The 15874-nt window shown below is 44.7% G+C and overlaps 1 protein-coding gene across 8 annotated transcripts in view; it reads left to right on the top strand.

The window, feature by feature from the left end:
* The window catches only part of LMBR1 (limb development membrane protein 1), a 120570-nt gene extending 108722 nt beyond the window's left edge, over window positions 1–11848 (top strand). For 4 of the 8 annotated variants that reach the window (XM_072964067.1, XM_072964061.1, XM_072964069.1 and 1 more), the window contains 2 exons: window positions 7540–7701; window positions 10471–10689. In XM_072964067.1, coding sequence (XP_072820168.1) covers window positions 7540–7701; window positions 10471–10556 — 248 coding nt within the window. In that variant the 3' untranslated portion in view covers window positions 10557–10689. Of the gene's footprint in view, window positions 1–7539; window positions 7702–10470 lie in introns of all 8 variants that reach the window. The other 4 variants (XM_072964071.1, XM_072964063.1, XR_012074105.1 and 1 more) reach the window with 3 other exon arrangements.
* Window positions 11849–15874: the final 4026 nt, after the last annotated feature.

Here is a 15874-nt window from a genome sequence, read left to right on the forward strand (position 1 = left end):
ACTCATTAATTCACATTTATTTTTTGACAGTGTGTAGGTAAATTTATTACAAAAGCCCAGTTTAAAGAAGGATATTTAAAAACCTAGTCAAGATAATAATTTATACTAACTAACTATTATTATGGGAGTCAAGAGGTGGGGAATGTGTTTATCCCAATGTTTTGTCAAAGAACATTTAATTTATAAATTTTTTTTATAACACAATGTATGTGCTCTTTTTGGCAGTCTTTCATTAAAGCCATGGGTATTCATGTCAGCCATTTGTGTGATATTCCAGGGCACATGATTTATTGATAAAGCTAACTAATGATCCTTTTAGTGTGTCAAGCTTTATAAATTCTCTCTCAGCTTCTTGCTAGTTAAGGAACATGAATGTACTTGCTAAAAGTCAGAGTTGACTCAGGTGGGCTAACAAATGTAAATTCTCTTGACTCATACTGTAGGTGGAGTAACCTGCTTTTTCTTGAAATGCAGTTTTGTTTTGTACCTTAGTTCTGTTATAGGTATGAGTGAAAAATTTTTATTCAAGGAATTATGCATAAAACATTTTCAGTTGAAATCCTAGTGCAGGGAGCTGATAAGTGATTTGTTATGAAGAGTATTTTATTAACAGGTAATCCAGATAATGTGGCCTTATGCTTAGCCACTGCTTAACAAGCTAAGTTCTTACCTGGTATATATTTTACTTATGTTTTTAAAAAATGAACCTCTGAATGGGAATAAGCATTTCATTATTTGGCTAGGAGAGTTAAATAACAACATTTGATAATTGAAATTTTCTTATTGTTAGTGGTATTTTAAAATTTGCTACCTTAGTAGCCTTTTATATCTTTCTCTAGAAATAAAGATTTTGAAGTATTTTGTATTTGTTTAATAAGTCTTATTATGACTTTACATAGAGTTACTTTTTCTTAAGTGTTAGTACTTTTGATAAAAAAGTGCATTAGTCCAAATGGACTTTGTGCGTATATATATATATATATATATATGTATATATACACACACACACACACGGAACATTCCATTCCAAAATCAGCAAAATGCACATTGTTTTCAAGTGCTTAAGGGACATTCTCCTGGATAGATCACCTGCTAGGCCTCAAAACAAGTCTTGGTAAATTTATGGAAATTGAAATCATATCAGGCATCTTTTTTGACGGCAGCACTGTTAGACAAGATATCAACTACAATAAAAAAAAACTTCACGAAGCACAAATGTGTGGGGGCGAAACAGTATATCACTAAACAACCAGTGGGTCACTGAAGAAATCAAAGGAGAAATCAAAAGATACTTGTAGGCAAATGAAAATGAAAACAACAGTGATCCAAAACCAGTGGGGTTCAGCAAAAGTAGGTCTAAGAAGGACATTTATGGTGGTAAAAGCACACCTCAGGAAACAAGAAAAGTCTCAAGTAAAGAATCTTGCTGTACACCTAAAGGAACTGGATAAAGAAGAACAAACAAAGCCCAAAGTCAGGAGAAGGAAAGAAAGAATAAATATCAGTAGAAATAAATGAAGTAGAAACTAGAAAAATAACAATAATATTAGAAAAGATCAATGAAATTAAGAGCTGGTTCTTTGAAAAGATAAATGATCTTGATAAACCTTTACCCAGACTGATTAAGAAAAAAAGGGAAAGGAGGTAAATCAATATCAGAAATTAAAAAGAAGTTGCAACCTAAATACAGAGGGTCATAAGAGGTTACTGTGAACAACTGTACACCAATAAAATGGACAACCTAGAAGAAACGGACAAATTCCTAGAAATGTACAATCTCCCAAGATTGAACCATGAAGAAATAGAAAATATGAACAGACCAATTACCGGTAATGAAATAGAATCAGTAATTTAGAACAACAACAACAGAAAACCTCCCAACAAATCAAAAGTCCAGGACCAGATGGCTTCACAGGTAAATTCTGCCAAACATTTATAGCAGATTTAACACCTATTCTTCTCAAACTATTCCAGAAAATTGCATTGGAAGGAATGCTTCTGAATTTATTCTATGAGGTCAGCATCAACATGATATTAAAACCAGACAGAGCTATCACACAAAGAGATTACAGGCCAGTATCACTGAGGAACATGTGCAAAAATTCTCAACAAAATCTTAGCAAACTGAATCCAACAATACATTAAAAGGATCATACACCACAATCTATTGGGATTCATCCCAACTATGCAAAGATGGTTGGTTCTATATCTGCAAATCAATCAATGTGATAATACCACATTAAAAAAATTGAAGAATAAAAAACCATATGATCATCTGAATAGATAATAGCTTTTGACAAACCTCAACATCCATTTATGATAGAAACTGCACAAACGGAGTAGAGGAAAAATAGCTGAACATAATAAAGGCCATTTATGGTAAGTCCACAGCTGACATCCTATTCAGTGGTGAAAAGCTGAAAGCATTTCCTCTAAGATTCGGAACAAGACAAGGATGCCCACTTCTGCCACTTTTATTCAACATAGTATTGGAAGTCCTAGCCATAGCAGTCAGAGAAGAAAAAGAAATAAAAGGAATCCAAGTTAGAAAGGAAGATGTAAACTGTCACTGTTTACAGATGACATGATACTATACTTAGAGAATCCTACAGATGTCACCAAAAAACTACTTGTGAGCTCATCAATGAATTTTATAAAGTTGCAGGGTACAAATTAACATATAGAAATCTGTTGCACTTCTATACACTAACAATGAACTATCAGAAAGAGAAATTCAGAAAACAATCTTACCATTGCATCAAAAACAATAAAATACCTAGGTATATAGAAATAGGAAGGTAAAAGAACTGTGCTTGGAAAACTGTAAGACACTGATGGAAGAAATTGAAGACAATACAGACAGATGAAGGGAAACGCTGTTTTCATAGATTGGAAGAATTCACATTGTTAAAATAATCTTACTATCAAAGGCAATCTACAGAATCAGTGCAATTCCTGTCAAAATATTGACATTTTTCACAGAACTAGAACAATTAAATTTGTATGAAACCACAAAAGGTCACAAATTGCCAAAACAATTTTGAGAAAGAAGAAAAAAGCTGGAGATACCAATGTTCCCTGATTTTAAACTATAGTACAAAGCTGTAGTCATCAAAACAGTGTGTTACTGGCACAAAAGCAGACACATAGATATGGAAGAGAATAGAGAGCCCGGAAATGAACCCATGCATCTGTAGTCAGTTAATCTACAACAAAGGAGGCAAGAATATACAATGGGGAAAAGACAGTCTCTTTGATAAATGGTGTTGTGAAAGCTGGATGGCTATATGCAAAAGAATCTAACTGGACTACTCCCTCACACCATGTACGAAAATAAATTCAAAGCAGGTTAAATATTTAAATATAAGACCTGAAATCGTAAAACTTCTAGAAAAAACATAGGCAGTATGCTCTTAGTCTTAGTAATGTATTTTGGGATCTGTCTCCTGCGGCCAGGGAAACAAAAGCGAAAATAAACAAATTGGATTACATCAAACTAAAAAGCCTTTGCATGGTGAAGGAAACTGAATAAGATGAAAAGGCTGCCTACTGAATAGAAGAAGATATTTGCAAATGCTGTATCTGCTAAGGAGCTAATATTCAAAATATACAAAGAACTCATACAACTGAACATCAAAAACAAACCTGATTTAGAAAATGGACAGAGGATCTGAACAGATTTTTTTTCCAATAAGATATACAGGAACATAAAAAGATGTTTAACATCACTAATCATCAGGGAAATGCAAACCAAAACCACAATGAGACATCTCACACTTTTCAGAATGGCTATTATCAAAAAGATAACAGCTGTGTTAGTGAGGAGGTGGAGAAAAGGAACCCTGGTGCACTGTTGGCTGGAATGGAAGTTGGTGCGGCCGCTATGGAGAATAGTATGGAAATTCCTCAGAGAACTAAAAATAGAATTGCCACATGATCCAGTAGTTCCACACCTGGGTATTTATCAGAAGAAAACAATAAAACTAATTAGGAAAGATATACACCCTGTGTTCATTGCAGCATTATTTACAGTAGCCAAGGTATGGAAACACTCTAAGTGCCCATCAATGGAGGAATGGATAAAGATGTGGTGTGTGTGTGTGTGTGTACACACATGCACACAAACACACAATGGAATATTACCCAGCCATTAAAAAGAATGAAACATTGCCATTTGTGACAAGGGTGGACCTAGAGGATATTATGCTTGGTGAAATAGGTCAGACAGAGAAAGACAGATACTGTATGATTTCATTTATATATGGAATCTAAAAAACAAAACAAATGAACAAACATAACAAAACAGAGTTATAGATAGAGAGAACAAACAAATCGTTTCCAGAGGGCGGAGAGGGAAGAAATAGGTGTGGGATTAAGAGTTACAGACTTAGGGTTGCAAACAAACAATTTGGTGGGTGTGAAATGTGCAGTGTGAGGCATTTAGTTAACTGTGTGATAGCCCTGCAGGCGATCTGTAGTAACTAGACATCATGGTGATCATTTTGAGATGTACAGAAACAATGAATTACTGTGTTGTGTGACAGGAGCTAACACAGCATTGCAGGGCGATTATGCATCAAAAAGAAACTAAGGGAGAAACAGGAGATTCATGGTTACCAGAGGTGTGGGCTGGGGGGGTTGGATGAAGGTGGTCAGAAGGTACAAATTCCAGTTGTAAAATGAATACATACCAGGGATGTGATATGGTAACAACATGATAGATGTAATTAATACTGCTGTCTGTTACATATGAAAATTCTTAACAGGTTAAATCTCAAGAGTTCTTATCACAAGGAAAAAAAATTTTATTTCTCTAATTTTGTGTCTGTCTGAGACAATGGATGTTCACTATATCTACTATGATAATTGTTTCATGATGTATGTAAGTCACATTGTTATCCTGTACAGATTAAACTTACACGGTGAGGTATATAAATTATATTTCAGTAAGACGGAAAGAAAAAATTAAAAGTACATTGTATAATTTAATTATTGCTCTGACAAAATCCTCTCAGAAGTGTAGCGAAGTGATTATTTAAGGCTTTTTGTTGTCTAGTCTCACAGAAGATTTTCAGAATTGAAGAGCTGTGGGGTGCCAGAGTAGTCTTTTACTCAGACAGTATGAGTTAGATTTTTAAAACATTAAATTTGAAGCCGCAGGGTCTTTAGAACTGGTCCCTGTAATCTGCGTTTGTCTAGGGCCTCAGTGCGCTGCAGCCGCAGGCTCCTGGGTTTCTGTCTGCGAGGCCGCCTCAGTGTCCTGGGGGCCAGAACGCCTGATGAGTGAGGGGCTTGCTCTTCGCCTGCTGTTTCTTACTGGGTCTTGACCCTGACTCTCAAGGTACCAAGTTGAGTCCCGTAAAAAGTTGTAATGAGAGCGCTCTCCCGTTGTTCACACACACCTTCCGTTCCTGCTGTATGGGCGCGTCTGCCCCCAGCCTTCCCTCGTGTGGCGCTGTCGCGGCGTGGTCCGTGGGCCCAGCTCTAGGTGATGGCCGAGTTACTGTTCAGCACACACCAGTGGTTTCCGAAGTCAGGTTTGTTCCCCACGGATTCACAAAGAAAGTCACTGGGCTGTGTGAAAAAACTATTGAGAACTTGTGTTTGTCTTTATTGTTGTAATTTTAAAAGTCTTTGTTTTGTATGTATACAGTACGTATGTCGGTGAATAGTGCATATTTAGTTTGTAATAACTGAAATACATATATAATGGGTACACGTATTCTAATTTCATCTTTGCTAATCGTTGTCTTCGATCAACAACTTTTGAGACCAGGTTAAGACCCTTTTGGAGTATCTGGGCAAGGGTTTTATTCTGTGGTTTGCCAGTCCCTCTGTAAATGAGCTTCACAACATGCACAGTTGTGTGTGCGTGCACACACGCACATATGTGTTTTTCTTGTGAAAAGATCTGTGGCCTTCCCCAGATTCTCAGGAGTCTTTGGCCCTGAAGATCAAATAAACTGTTTATCTGGGATCCCTGAGCCGTGAAAATACTGACGTCTGTTTTGGGAGGACAGTGCCTTGTTTACAGATAACTTCCCAGGTTAAATTAAATGGTACCTCATTTTAAAAATAATATATATAATTAGATACATATATTCCTTTTAACAAAATTCAGCCTCATTAAGGCTTCTGTCTGAGAAACTGCCACTGGGATGGTTGCTGTGACCTCATGACACGACCTGCCCTGCGTGCTCTGCTGGGGTCTGGTCCCTCTTACCTTCCTTTACCCACCTTCCTGTACAGACATTTTATTGTACGCTTTCATTAATTTTATATTTCTCTTCTCTTTAAAACATTATGGTGGATCGTTGTCCCTGAGCTTTGTATACCCTGGCCCTGGAACGATGAGGCTACAGAAGAGCTGCTTTTTGAAACCCACTGGTTTTCTCTTGTCCTTGTAGGCTGCTTCTATGGGGTCTGCCTTACAGTGGGTGATGTGATTTCACTGAGTGAGCATGAGCGTTAAGTCCAGAAGTCGGTTGATGAGGGGAAGCTGAGTTCAGTCAGTTATTCTTGAAATCCTTAGACCACCCATAAAATTAAAGGTACATGGGTTTGTTTACACAGTCCTTTGTGGGTAAAATTTCACATGGCCCAAGTAGCTCTTCAGTTTCTTCCTTAGAGAATGTCAGCATTTCTGGCGTCTCTCACTTGACTGTCCACCTGAATGTTTTTTTACTTACTCAGTTTTTTTTAAAATAAAAGACTTATTTTTACATGTGAACAGGTGAGTTTTAGGTAACGTCAAAGCAGATGTGATGGAACCACACTGCATTTCCAGCTTTTCGTTTATCCCACAGCCCTGTGGCTTCCAGTTCAGATGGACAATGTTTGTGGGATTTTTCCCCCTCGGAAAGGAACCCCCCTATTTGTTTATTCGCTGCGTATTAAGCTGGAGCACACGCAGAGCACCGCTCTGGGCACTGGGGTTACAGGAGAGAAAACCACCGAGTTCCTGTTCGCACAGGACTTAACAAGCCAACGCGCGAGCTAGGCCGCAAGCGAGCCGGCAAGGGGAAGACGTGCTTCGGCAGCATGCGCTGTGAAGAAACCTTGTCAGGGCAGAGGGCCTCGGAGGGGCAGCTGCTTGGGGGGGAAGCGGGTGCCCTCTCCGAGGAGGTGGCGCGAGCAGGGGCCTGTGCGGAGAGAGGACGGGGTGGGGGCGGGGGTTCGTCGGGTGTCTGTCCATCACGACCCTGTTTCCCGTGTCACCTGAGCGGGCGCGCTGTGGTCCCCGCAGAGCAGCACCGGGGCCCTGGCCAGTGTGAGTGCGAGTCCTGAGCGAGTGGCGGGGTGCCCGCCGCTGCCCGCTGCAGGAGTGGGCAAAGTCGGTCAGGGCTGTGAGGCTTTCCCGCAAGATGACAATCGTGGAGCTTTAAACGGGGTGCCCACTAACAGAAGTGAGGAAGTCCCTGGAATCTGAGCTGTCTGATTTGTACTTTATTATGTTTTGTGTGTGTGTGTGTGTGTGTGTGTGTGTGTATATATATTGTACCTAATTTTATTAAGGGCTATTTTATTTATTTTTAACAGGAATCACTAGATTTGATCTACTTGGAGACTTTGGAAGGTTTAATTGGCTGGGAAATTTCTATATCGTGTTGTCCTACAATTTGCTTTTTGCTATTGTGACAACACTGTGTCTGGTCAGAAAATTCACGTCTGCTGTGCGAGAAGAGCTGCTCAAGGCCCTAGGTAATCCCGAGCTCCGTGGGTGCTCTTCCTGCTTATTAACGGCGTTGACCTTTCAGCTCATCTGAAGTCTGCAGCTGCTTACTTTCCAGATGTGTAGAACCTTGGAGGCCGCACCCCTGACCACTGCTTATTGATCATGCTCTTGTGTAAAACGACTTCACTGAGCCTCACCTTCCTCGTATAAAACGGTGGTGATCCGTTCTTTTAGGACGTTGTGAGTGTTAACTGGAATACTTCTCCGGAGGGCCAGGGTGTGATCCTGCCACACCGTGAGAGCTCAGTGAACAGTAGCTGTCTTGTGATGATGGTGACGGTAGTTGTGACGAGGTGAGGAGGAGCTTGTGCTAACGGCTTCTATTCTGGTAGTGGTACCTCTTATTTTTTAGTTAAATTGTTCTTGAGGATTGGATTTTATAAGTATCAGGCTGACCCAAATTATAATTCTCTTCAGTAAGTCAGGTAGTAATTCAGGATAAAAATCTTAGCATCCTTGGCGTCAGTAGAGAGGGCACTTGTCACCATGTGTTCCCTGAGTCACGTGCACTGTGACACTAGTAAAACCTCACGGGCTTGGCTGAGGTCTGAAGGGTGTAACTGTAACCTTTGAACGTATTTGCCACACTTGCTTCAGCGTCAGTACTAGACACATTTCAGGCTTTGTGTTTTAGGAATACCAGGACAATGTAAACTGTCTTGCTGGGTAAACCCCCTTGGGTTTAGGGTGTGTAATTTTATAAAAGAAGGGAAAGGCAGTGAGTTATTGTAGAAAGTCCTGCCAGGAGCTCATTTAGCTGGACTGGCATCATTTGAATGCTCGCATTTCACGTCCCTTCGCAGCTTTTAGCTACTGTGGGAGGTGGCATGATGGTTGATCCATCATGTCCTGCTTTCAGATGGCTTAAACCTGATGAACAGCAGCAGTGCTTGGCACACCACTAGGCCTTTCCAGCCCCGATGGTTGAAAGGGTGACCTCTGGGGAGGAAAAGGGATTTCACATTATCTATTCATGTGTATTTTACTTTAACTTTACCCTGAGAGCAGGGTGGCTGATGAGATGTTGGCCCGAAAGGGAAAAGTTACATCTTATTTCAACTGAAGCACGAGAGAGTTTATGAGTTTTATTGCTTAGGCTCCCTGGTGCTGGTCAGATTAAAGTCTAAAGACGAAGTGGTCATCAGACAGCCCTCTCAGCCACGTGTCTAGAGTTAAGTTTCATTTTTAAGCCTGTTGTAGCATCAGTAATATTAGCCATAATCTCAGATAAATTCCTGCTCACGGCTCATGGAAGTGAGATGGTAGTAAACGCCTTGCAGGGAGCGTAGCATCTGAGCTGGGTGTTCTAGGCATCACCTTGCTAAGGAAGCCTTTGTGAAAGCAGCACCAGCACGATAGGGTTTAACCTCAGGCGAGGCTGTGTGTGTCGTGTCGGCCCTGCAGCCACAGGAGGCAGTGGAATTGCCGAGGGTCGTGTGAAACATCTGATAGGCGGTCTTTCCCCGACGTGTCTCCTGTTACTGTCGGGGTGCTCCAGGGAGGCAGCGCCTCCGACCTGGCGGGGGCCTGCGTGAAGCGCATGCAGCGTGCAAGTGACCTGAGGTCATAAATGAGATTTCACTGGATGTCATAATTCGATTATAAAATTTAACTTTCCCCCCGTTTTTTCCTTCTTCGTGTGTGTGTGCGCGTGCGTGCGTGTGCATGCGCGTGTGTGGCCCTGTTCAGCGAGGCTGTGGTCCTCCTCGCCTGCTTCCTTCTCCGGCCGGCCTGGGTGATGTGCTCCGCCTGCCCAGCAGTGGGGCGCGCCCTTCGTCACTGCGTGGCTTGGCCATTCCCAAGGCCGGATTGATTTCTTTTTCCCTTCCTATTCATCCAGCACAGACAGGCTCAAGCTTACCTTTTCTTTCATTAAGATATGCAGGTGATAGAAATTTTAAAATTTGGAGTGCTGTGTTGGTTTACGAGTGTTATAAAATTGCACACCAGTCAGGTAGACAACCATCTGGAATTTTAGGGGAAAAATAATCTTATCTAAGCATGTTTTTGAGCCTCATAAAAATTGTTTCTCAAGATCTTTCCCGCGGACGTGGTGCCTGTGTGCTCCTCCGTGTCTCTGTGCTCCGGTTGTCAAAGTGCTTAGAGCTTTAATGCCACATAAACTCTGAAAGTGTCTTCTGACTTTTCTCCCTGTGAGGCCATAATGTTGCTCTAGAGGTTTGATACATTATGCAAGTAATTGCTGCGTGATACAGAGGGAAAGAAACGTCACTTGAAAGGTGGTGCTAATCTTTCACTCTGTGAAGCATGGTTGAGCAGTGGAGTGTTACTTACGTTCAGTTTGTTCTTCTGCCATTTCTTTCTCTTTTTCTTCTTGGTAGTTTCCCCTTGCTTTTCTTTTTAATCACGTGCTTCATAGTTTGGTGGCCTCCCACGTGGTTTCCTGTGTGCACTGGGGGGGGTATTTTGAAACAAAAGCGGGTTCGTACTTGTTTCAGGTCATGTTCCCTGGGACGGGCGGGGGGCTGGGGAGGAGGAGGTTTACCAGAAGGTGCTGTGGGATCAGTGTGGAGGGGAGCGGGGTGGGGCTGTGCAGACTGAAGGAGCGGCTCCCTGTGGGGCAGCTGTCTTCAGCTCTGGCCCCACAGTAGGGAGAGGGGTCGGCCATCCTGCGGGGAGTCTGGCCCGCATGGCAGGGTTTCCTCGGGAGCCCCCGCGTTCTTCCTGCCTCTCCACAGTGCAGCATTTCTCACCCTATCTCAATTTTTCTGCAGGGCTTCATAAACTTCACTTATCAAATACTCCAAGGGATTCAGAAACAGCAAAGCCTTCTGCAAATGGGCACCAGAAAGCCCTGTGAGACATGCAGCACCACTCTGCAATCAAGAGCCGAGACCCAGACTCGTGACATTCCTGCCGGTCAGGCACATTTCCCAGCGGCCGTGGCCCACGGTCAGGGCCTGGGCCTGTCAGTGCCCCTTTTCACAATCTGAGAGCTTGGCTGCTGCAGGTCATCTTTTTATCTAACCTTGGGGTGGACCTTGTAGTGTCCAGCCATGCGCAGGCTCCTGAGGGAGCACAGCTCTGTCCTCTGCGGACACGCTTGCCCGCGCCCCTTGGCAGAACCACCCACGTGAGAATGTCAGAAAAGGCAAACTTGGGGGCTTTCTGAGGATTCAGTTGAATCTCATATACTTCCTTCAAAAGATAGACACCTACATAGAAGGTACCCTCGGTATTTAGACGTGAAGTTTCTGCCAGAAATGAAGATTTGCAGGTGTCATTACAGTGGGAGCTCTGGGACTGCAACGGTTGCAAGTTACGGTTTTCACTTCCTTAAGGCAAAGGCGAAGGCATGGTTCTGATTAGTGTTACAGAATGACATTGACTGGATTTTGAGTCAAGGGAAAAATACAGAATTCTTTTAAAACCGGAGCCTGGGTAGAACGCCGCAGGAATAGCTGCTCTGTCCGGCGTGAGAGGCAGCGTGGAGGCGCTCCCGAGCGCCGCTGCCCGGCGGCGTCCGTGCTTGAGTCGCCGTTACCTCTCGTGGCAGGGCTGCCGGCGCTGAGCACGCCTGTAACTTAGACTTTGCCTTGCAGGCTGTACATACACACAGTTTTTTTTTAAACTTTTTTTTCAGAAATCCCTTGATTCTCTGTGCTCCTGTGTCCATCCTGTGAAACTGTAAGTGCTCTGTGGTAGAAGTCCCACTAGCGCTGTGCTCCTCAGGCTGTGTCACTTCTGTGCACGTCGACTTAACGCTCAGGCTCTAAGCAGTGACCGTCCAGCCCCACAGTGTGCAGCATCAGTGTCCGCGGGGTGGGGGTTCTGCCGGGTCCCTGATGAGCATGCAGCTGGTAGACTGCAGAGCACCCTTGGGATGGTTTCTGGACTTTGAGGCCACTGAATAAACACCCTCTGTTGCCATCCGCTGGGACAGAGCACCAGAAGCCACGCGTGCTCAGCCTGCGGCCCTGGGAACGCACACGTTCACGCGCGCTTCGTGTATGCTGGTGAGTGTCTGTGTTCAGACAAAAGAAAAGAACACTTTTCTCAAATGGTTGAATTTAAAGGTTTTTTTTAAGAGAAATTTATGAAGAACGGGCTGTTTCCACTTAGAGCTAAAATAATAAGAAAACGTTACGTACACTCCACTGCGTGTGCCTCTCCTGTGTTTACACCCCTGCGCTCCGTCTCGAGCTTCTCTTCTTGTTGCAGTGCAGCTTAGCTTTAAAATATAAGAGCACTTTATGATTCTAAGCAACGTTCAGTACATACCACCAGTCTAGTACGGCCGAGTTTCTCAGCGTAAGACCCACATACTGGGAGAACGAGTGAGCTGTCTGCTTTCTGATTTTACTGGTAATGCTACCTATTTAAGTGTTCATTGTGAGTCTTGAATTTTACTCAGACTTGCCTGCTTCGAGCAGACCAGGCCAGGGGAAGCAGAGAGACCCCCCTGAATAAACAAACATCACTTGCAGCTCACACCGCTTCAGGGCGCATCCGGAGGGAGGGTTCTGGGCGACCGTAAGGTGCCTGAGATGTTTTGAGTAAAGTACTGAACTTTTCAATGTCTGTATCAATTCTCTGTTCACTTGAGAGTCTCCTCCCAGGACAGAAGTGAAGCCAGGCTTGGATTAGTTAGGGGTAAGATGTGTGACAAACTCCTGAAGCTCTTACTGGATGCTTCTTCACAGCCGTGTTGAACTAGAGGACACACAGCACGTGGAGGGGCTGTTTTTGGGTCGCAGGTGCCCTCTGGAAATGGGTGCAGGTCATCAGGTGCTCGGCCTGAAGGTGATGTGTACAGACACCTAGTGTGTCCCCGGTCACACACGTGAGAATCTGCCTCTTGATTGAGACCCTCACTGTGAGCGCAGGTGCTTCTCTGGGACCCTCGCTGGGGGCTGGTGTATGACACGTCGGCAGGAGCGGGTGGCAGCGCACTGCGGCCCAGCCCTCCTGGGGCCGGAAGGACGGGCGTCCTGCCGCTGCAGCTGTGAGCGCCGGCGCAGGAGGGGCGGTGAGGCCTCAGCTCCAAGGTCCTGGCGTTGGCAGCCCGCCGGGCCCGGGGCTGCCCTCCTCCTCGGGGATGGAGGACGTCACAACCACAGTAAAGTCGTGCTGCTTTGCTTTCCTCTCCTCTCGGGGGCCTGTTGTAGCCGGGCGCTGGGGGCCGCGGTTGCGGTCTTCTGAGGGGCCTCACCGGTTCTCATTGTCAGTTGGCTCTGTGGTATTTAAGTAAATTGTTTTACAGTTAGAAAGTTTACAGATTTAACATTTGTAATGATTTTGACTGATTTTCCAAGACATATCTTTGATTTAATATTTATTTAGCTTTATGCACATTCTATATAAAAATAGACCTCAAAATATAAGACTTTATATGAAACTTACAGACATACACACGAATGTTAGCGCCTTCAGTGCCGTGCTGAGGGTTGACGCTGGAGGAGAGTGACCCATCCCTGGTGGTTCTTACTCTCGGCTGCGTCCAGGCTGCATGTACACCTGCCCTCAGGGCATTGACACCTGCCTGGCTTTGCTGGAGCACAGTCGACCTGCCTGTGGCCTCAGTAACCACCTGACAGCCAGCAACACAGGCTTACATGTTGAAAGCCCTGTGTGGCTCTCTGTGTGGTTCGCACAGTACGTAGAGGAGAAGGGGACAGTTCTCACAGTAATTTTCTTGAAAAATACGAGCATACGTGCAGTACTGACTTTAAACTTTAAAAAAATTGGTATGATGTTACTTTAAAAATAACGTTCGGATGCATGGAAAGTTGTTTTTGTTTACAGTGTTTTGTTTACAAGTCAGTCTTGTTTGTTTCTGTGAGATACTTTAGTGTGACTTGAAATATCTCAGAAATTAAAGGTTTACAAAAAAGTGATTTCACATTTTGGTTTACAAGCACTCAGATGTGTGTTTGTTTTTGTGTTTTTAATCTGAAAGACCCTCATGGCTAAAACTTAATGGTGCATGTAGGCCGCTGTCATTCCGGTGTCATTAGGGGCAATAATGACCCTGGTGCGACGCTGGGCTGAGGAGGTGGGTGTTTTCTGCCTTTTTGTTGGGGAGTTTTTGTATATCAGTTTCTTGCAACCTAAAATGTAGCATCAATAATTGAAATCACGGTTGTTAGCTTATTTAATCGCTCAAATTATTTAGATTTGATTTCTCTGACTTCTTCCATCGAAGGACTGAGCCACACCTGAATGTGGTCTGGGCGGCCTAGTCCGAAGTGCTGGGGAGGCAGATGCCCTTCGCTTCTGCTTCGCTCACTGCAAGCAGGAGCCTCTGTGTCAGTGGCTTTCAGACTTTTGGCCACTGTAACTCGCTCACACGCACACACACACTTCTGTACGTGTGAACAAACATTTAGCAGAACAGTCCTTACGTGACTGTGCGAGATGCATGCTGGTAGATTCTGTTCTGTTTTGTTGTTATTTTTTAAAATACTGGACACAAACCACCAAGTCATTTCCTGGTTGAAAGAAGAATGAATCTGGTTGAAAGAAGGGATACAAAGACCTTTTTTTGACTTTGAATATTGTTCAGGTAAAATTCATTATTACAAATGCCACTGAAGCAAAAGGATTGCATATGCAGATTACTTGTTGCACTGCAAAGAATGTCATTAAAATCAGTAGAAATTGCTAAAACTCTAAAAAGTGGATTATAAAATTTCAAAACTAGGTGATTTATCCATACATCTTAGAGGAGTAGCACTGGGGGCTCGCTGTCAAGAGAAGTTATTTAACTTCCAATTCTATGTGATTCAGTTTGGAGAAAGTTTCTTCAAGCTCAAATGAGATCAGGAAATTCAGACAAAACCCAGTTGTTCTGGATGTGGCTGGCACACTCTGCCCATGTTTGCCCCTGACTACCTGCATTGAGACGTAACTCACCTACCACAGGCTGGGCTGTACCCTGTCATCACCCAGCCCGAGACCAAAGAGAGCCCGGACGCGGCGGCATTAGAGTTCTATTGGGCGGGGGATCTTGCGTCAGAAGCAAGGAGGTCCTGGAGCCGTACCCCAGGCCATGGGGCAGGGGGAGGCAGGTTTCCAGTTACCAGGGGAACTGACGTCAGGTTGGCTCATTGGTTATCAGGGAAGCTGTCCTCATGGGGCCGTCCTGATGTAAGGTCTGGATCAGTCAGGAGCCGCTGGGGCTGGGGGCCGCCCACGGCCATTACTGACTAGGCCCTGTGACTACGGGGCAGGTCAGGCAGGTACCTGGGCGCAGGTGAGGGCGTGCAGAGAGCAGGAGAAGTTTATCTTGGGGGGCCTGATCACACACCATGAAGTTCACTCTCAAAGCATGCAGGTCATGGGTGTCTAGTGTTCAAAACCAAAATTTAGCCAAGTAAATTTGAGGATCCGACTGGCTTTGTTAGGTGACTTATGATTCGAGCAGCATCTCACCTGGCGACTAGAAGGGAGCTCCCGAGGGTTGTGCAAGGCAGAAGGTTTCTGCAGGAAGAAGGGTAGGCCAAGGGAGTTCTTCGCCAGAGAAGAGAATGGGTTATTTTTAGGCCAAGACACGATTTCTGGGGGAAGGGAACAGCAGGGGATTTATCACGTGAGTGCCCTCTTCTTCCCCGGGGGACGCGGAGAGGGTCTGCGGGGCAGGTTGCCCTTGGTGCCGCGCAGGGATGCCACAGAGGTCAATCCGGATTAGCCTCTGGTGGCGTGGGTGCGAGGCCATGGGCTCGAGCAAGGTGATGCCATTTGGGGCCTGTCTGTTTTTTCTTTAACGTTAAGTGTATTCACGGGTTGTGCAAACATCACCGTGGAATCCTGGAACGTTTTCATCCCCTCAAACCTCACTACCTCTAGGGCTTCACTTTTGTAACCAGCCATCCCTCTCTCTGGAGTCACGCTGACGGAGGGACGAGGCAGTGGCTGTGTGGAGACTCACTTCCCACACAACAGCTGGTCTCCTCCTCGCTGAGCAGCCCAGCTCCAGTTCCCCTCAGGGTGCCAGTGTCCCCGGCTCCCAGCGGGTAGCGTGGCCCGTGCGGCCGAGGTCCGACGTTTGTGTGGGACCTGCAGAGGAGCAAGTCTGCCAGGAGAGGCACCATCCCCTCCTCCTGACTGGACCGTGGACGTGACCGCTGTTTGGGATCAGAGCCGCTTCAGACCACAAGCTCACCTCAAGGACAGTCG

This window comes from Vicugna pacos, chromosome 7 (assembly GCF_048564905.1).
Source record: "Vicugna pacos chromosome 7, VicPac4, whole genome shotgun sequence".
NCBI lineage: Eukaryota > Metazoa > Chordata > Mammalia > Artiodactyla > Camelidae > Vicugna > Vicugna pacos.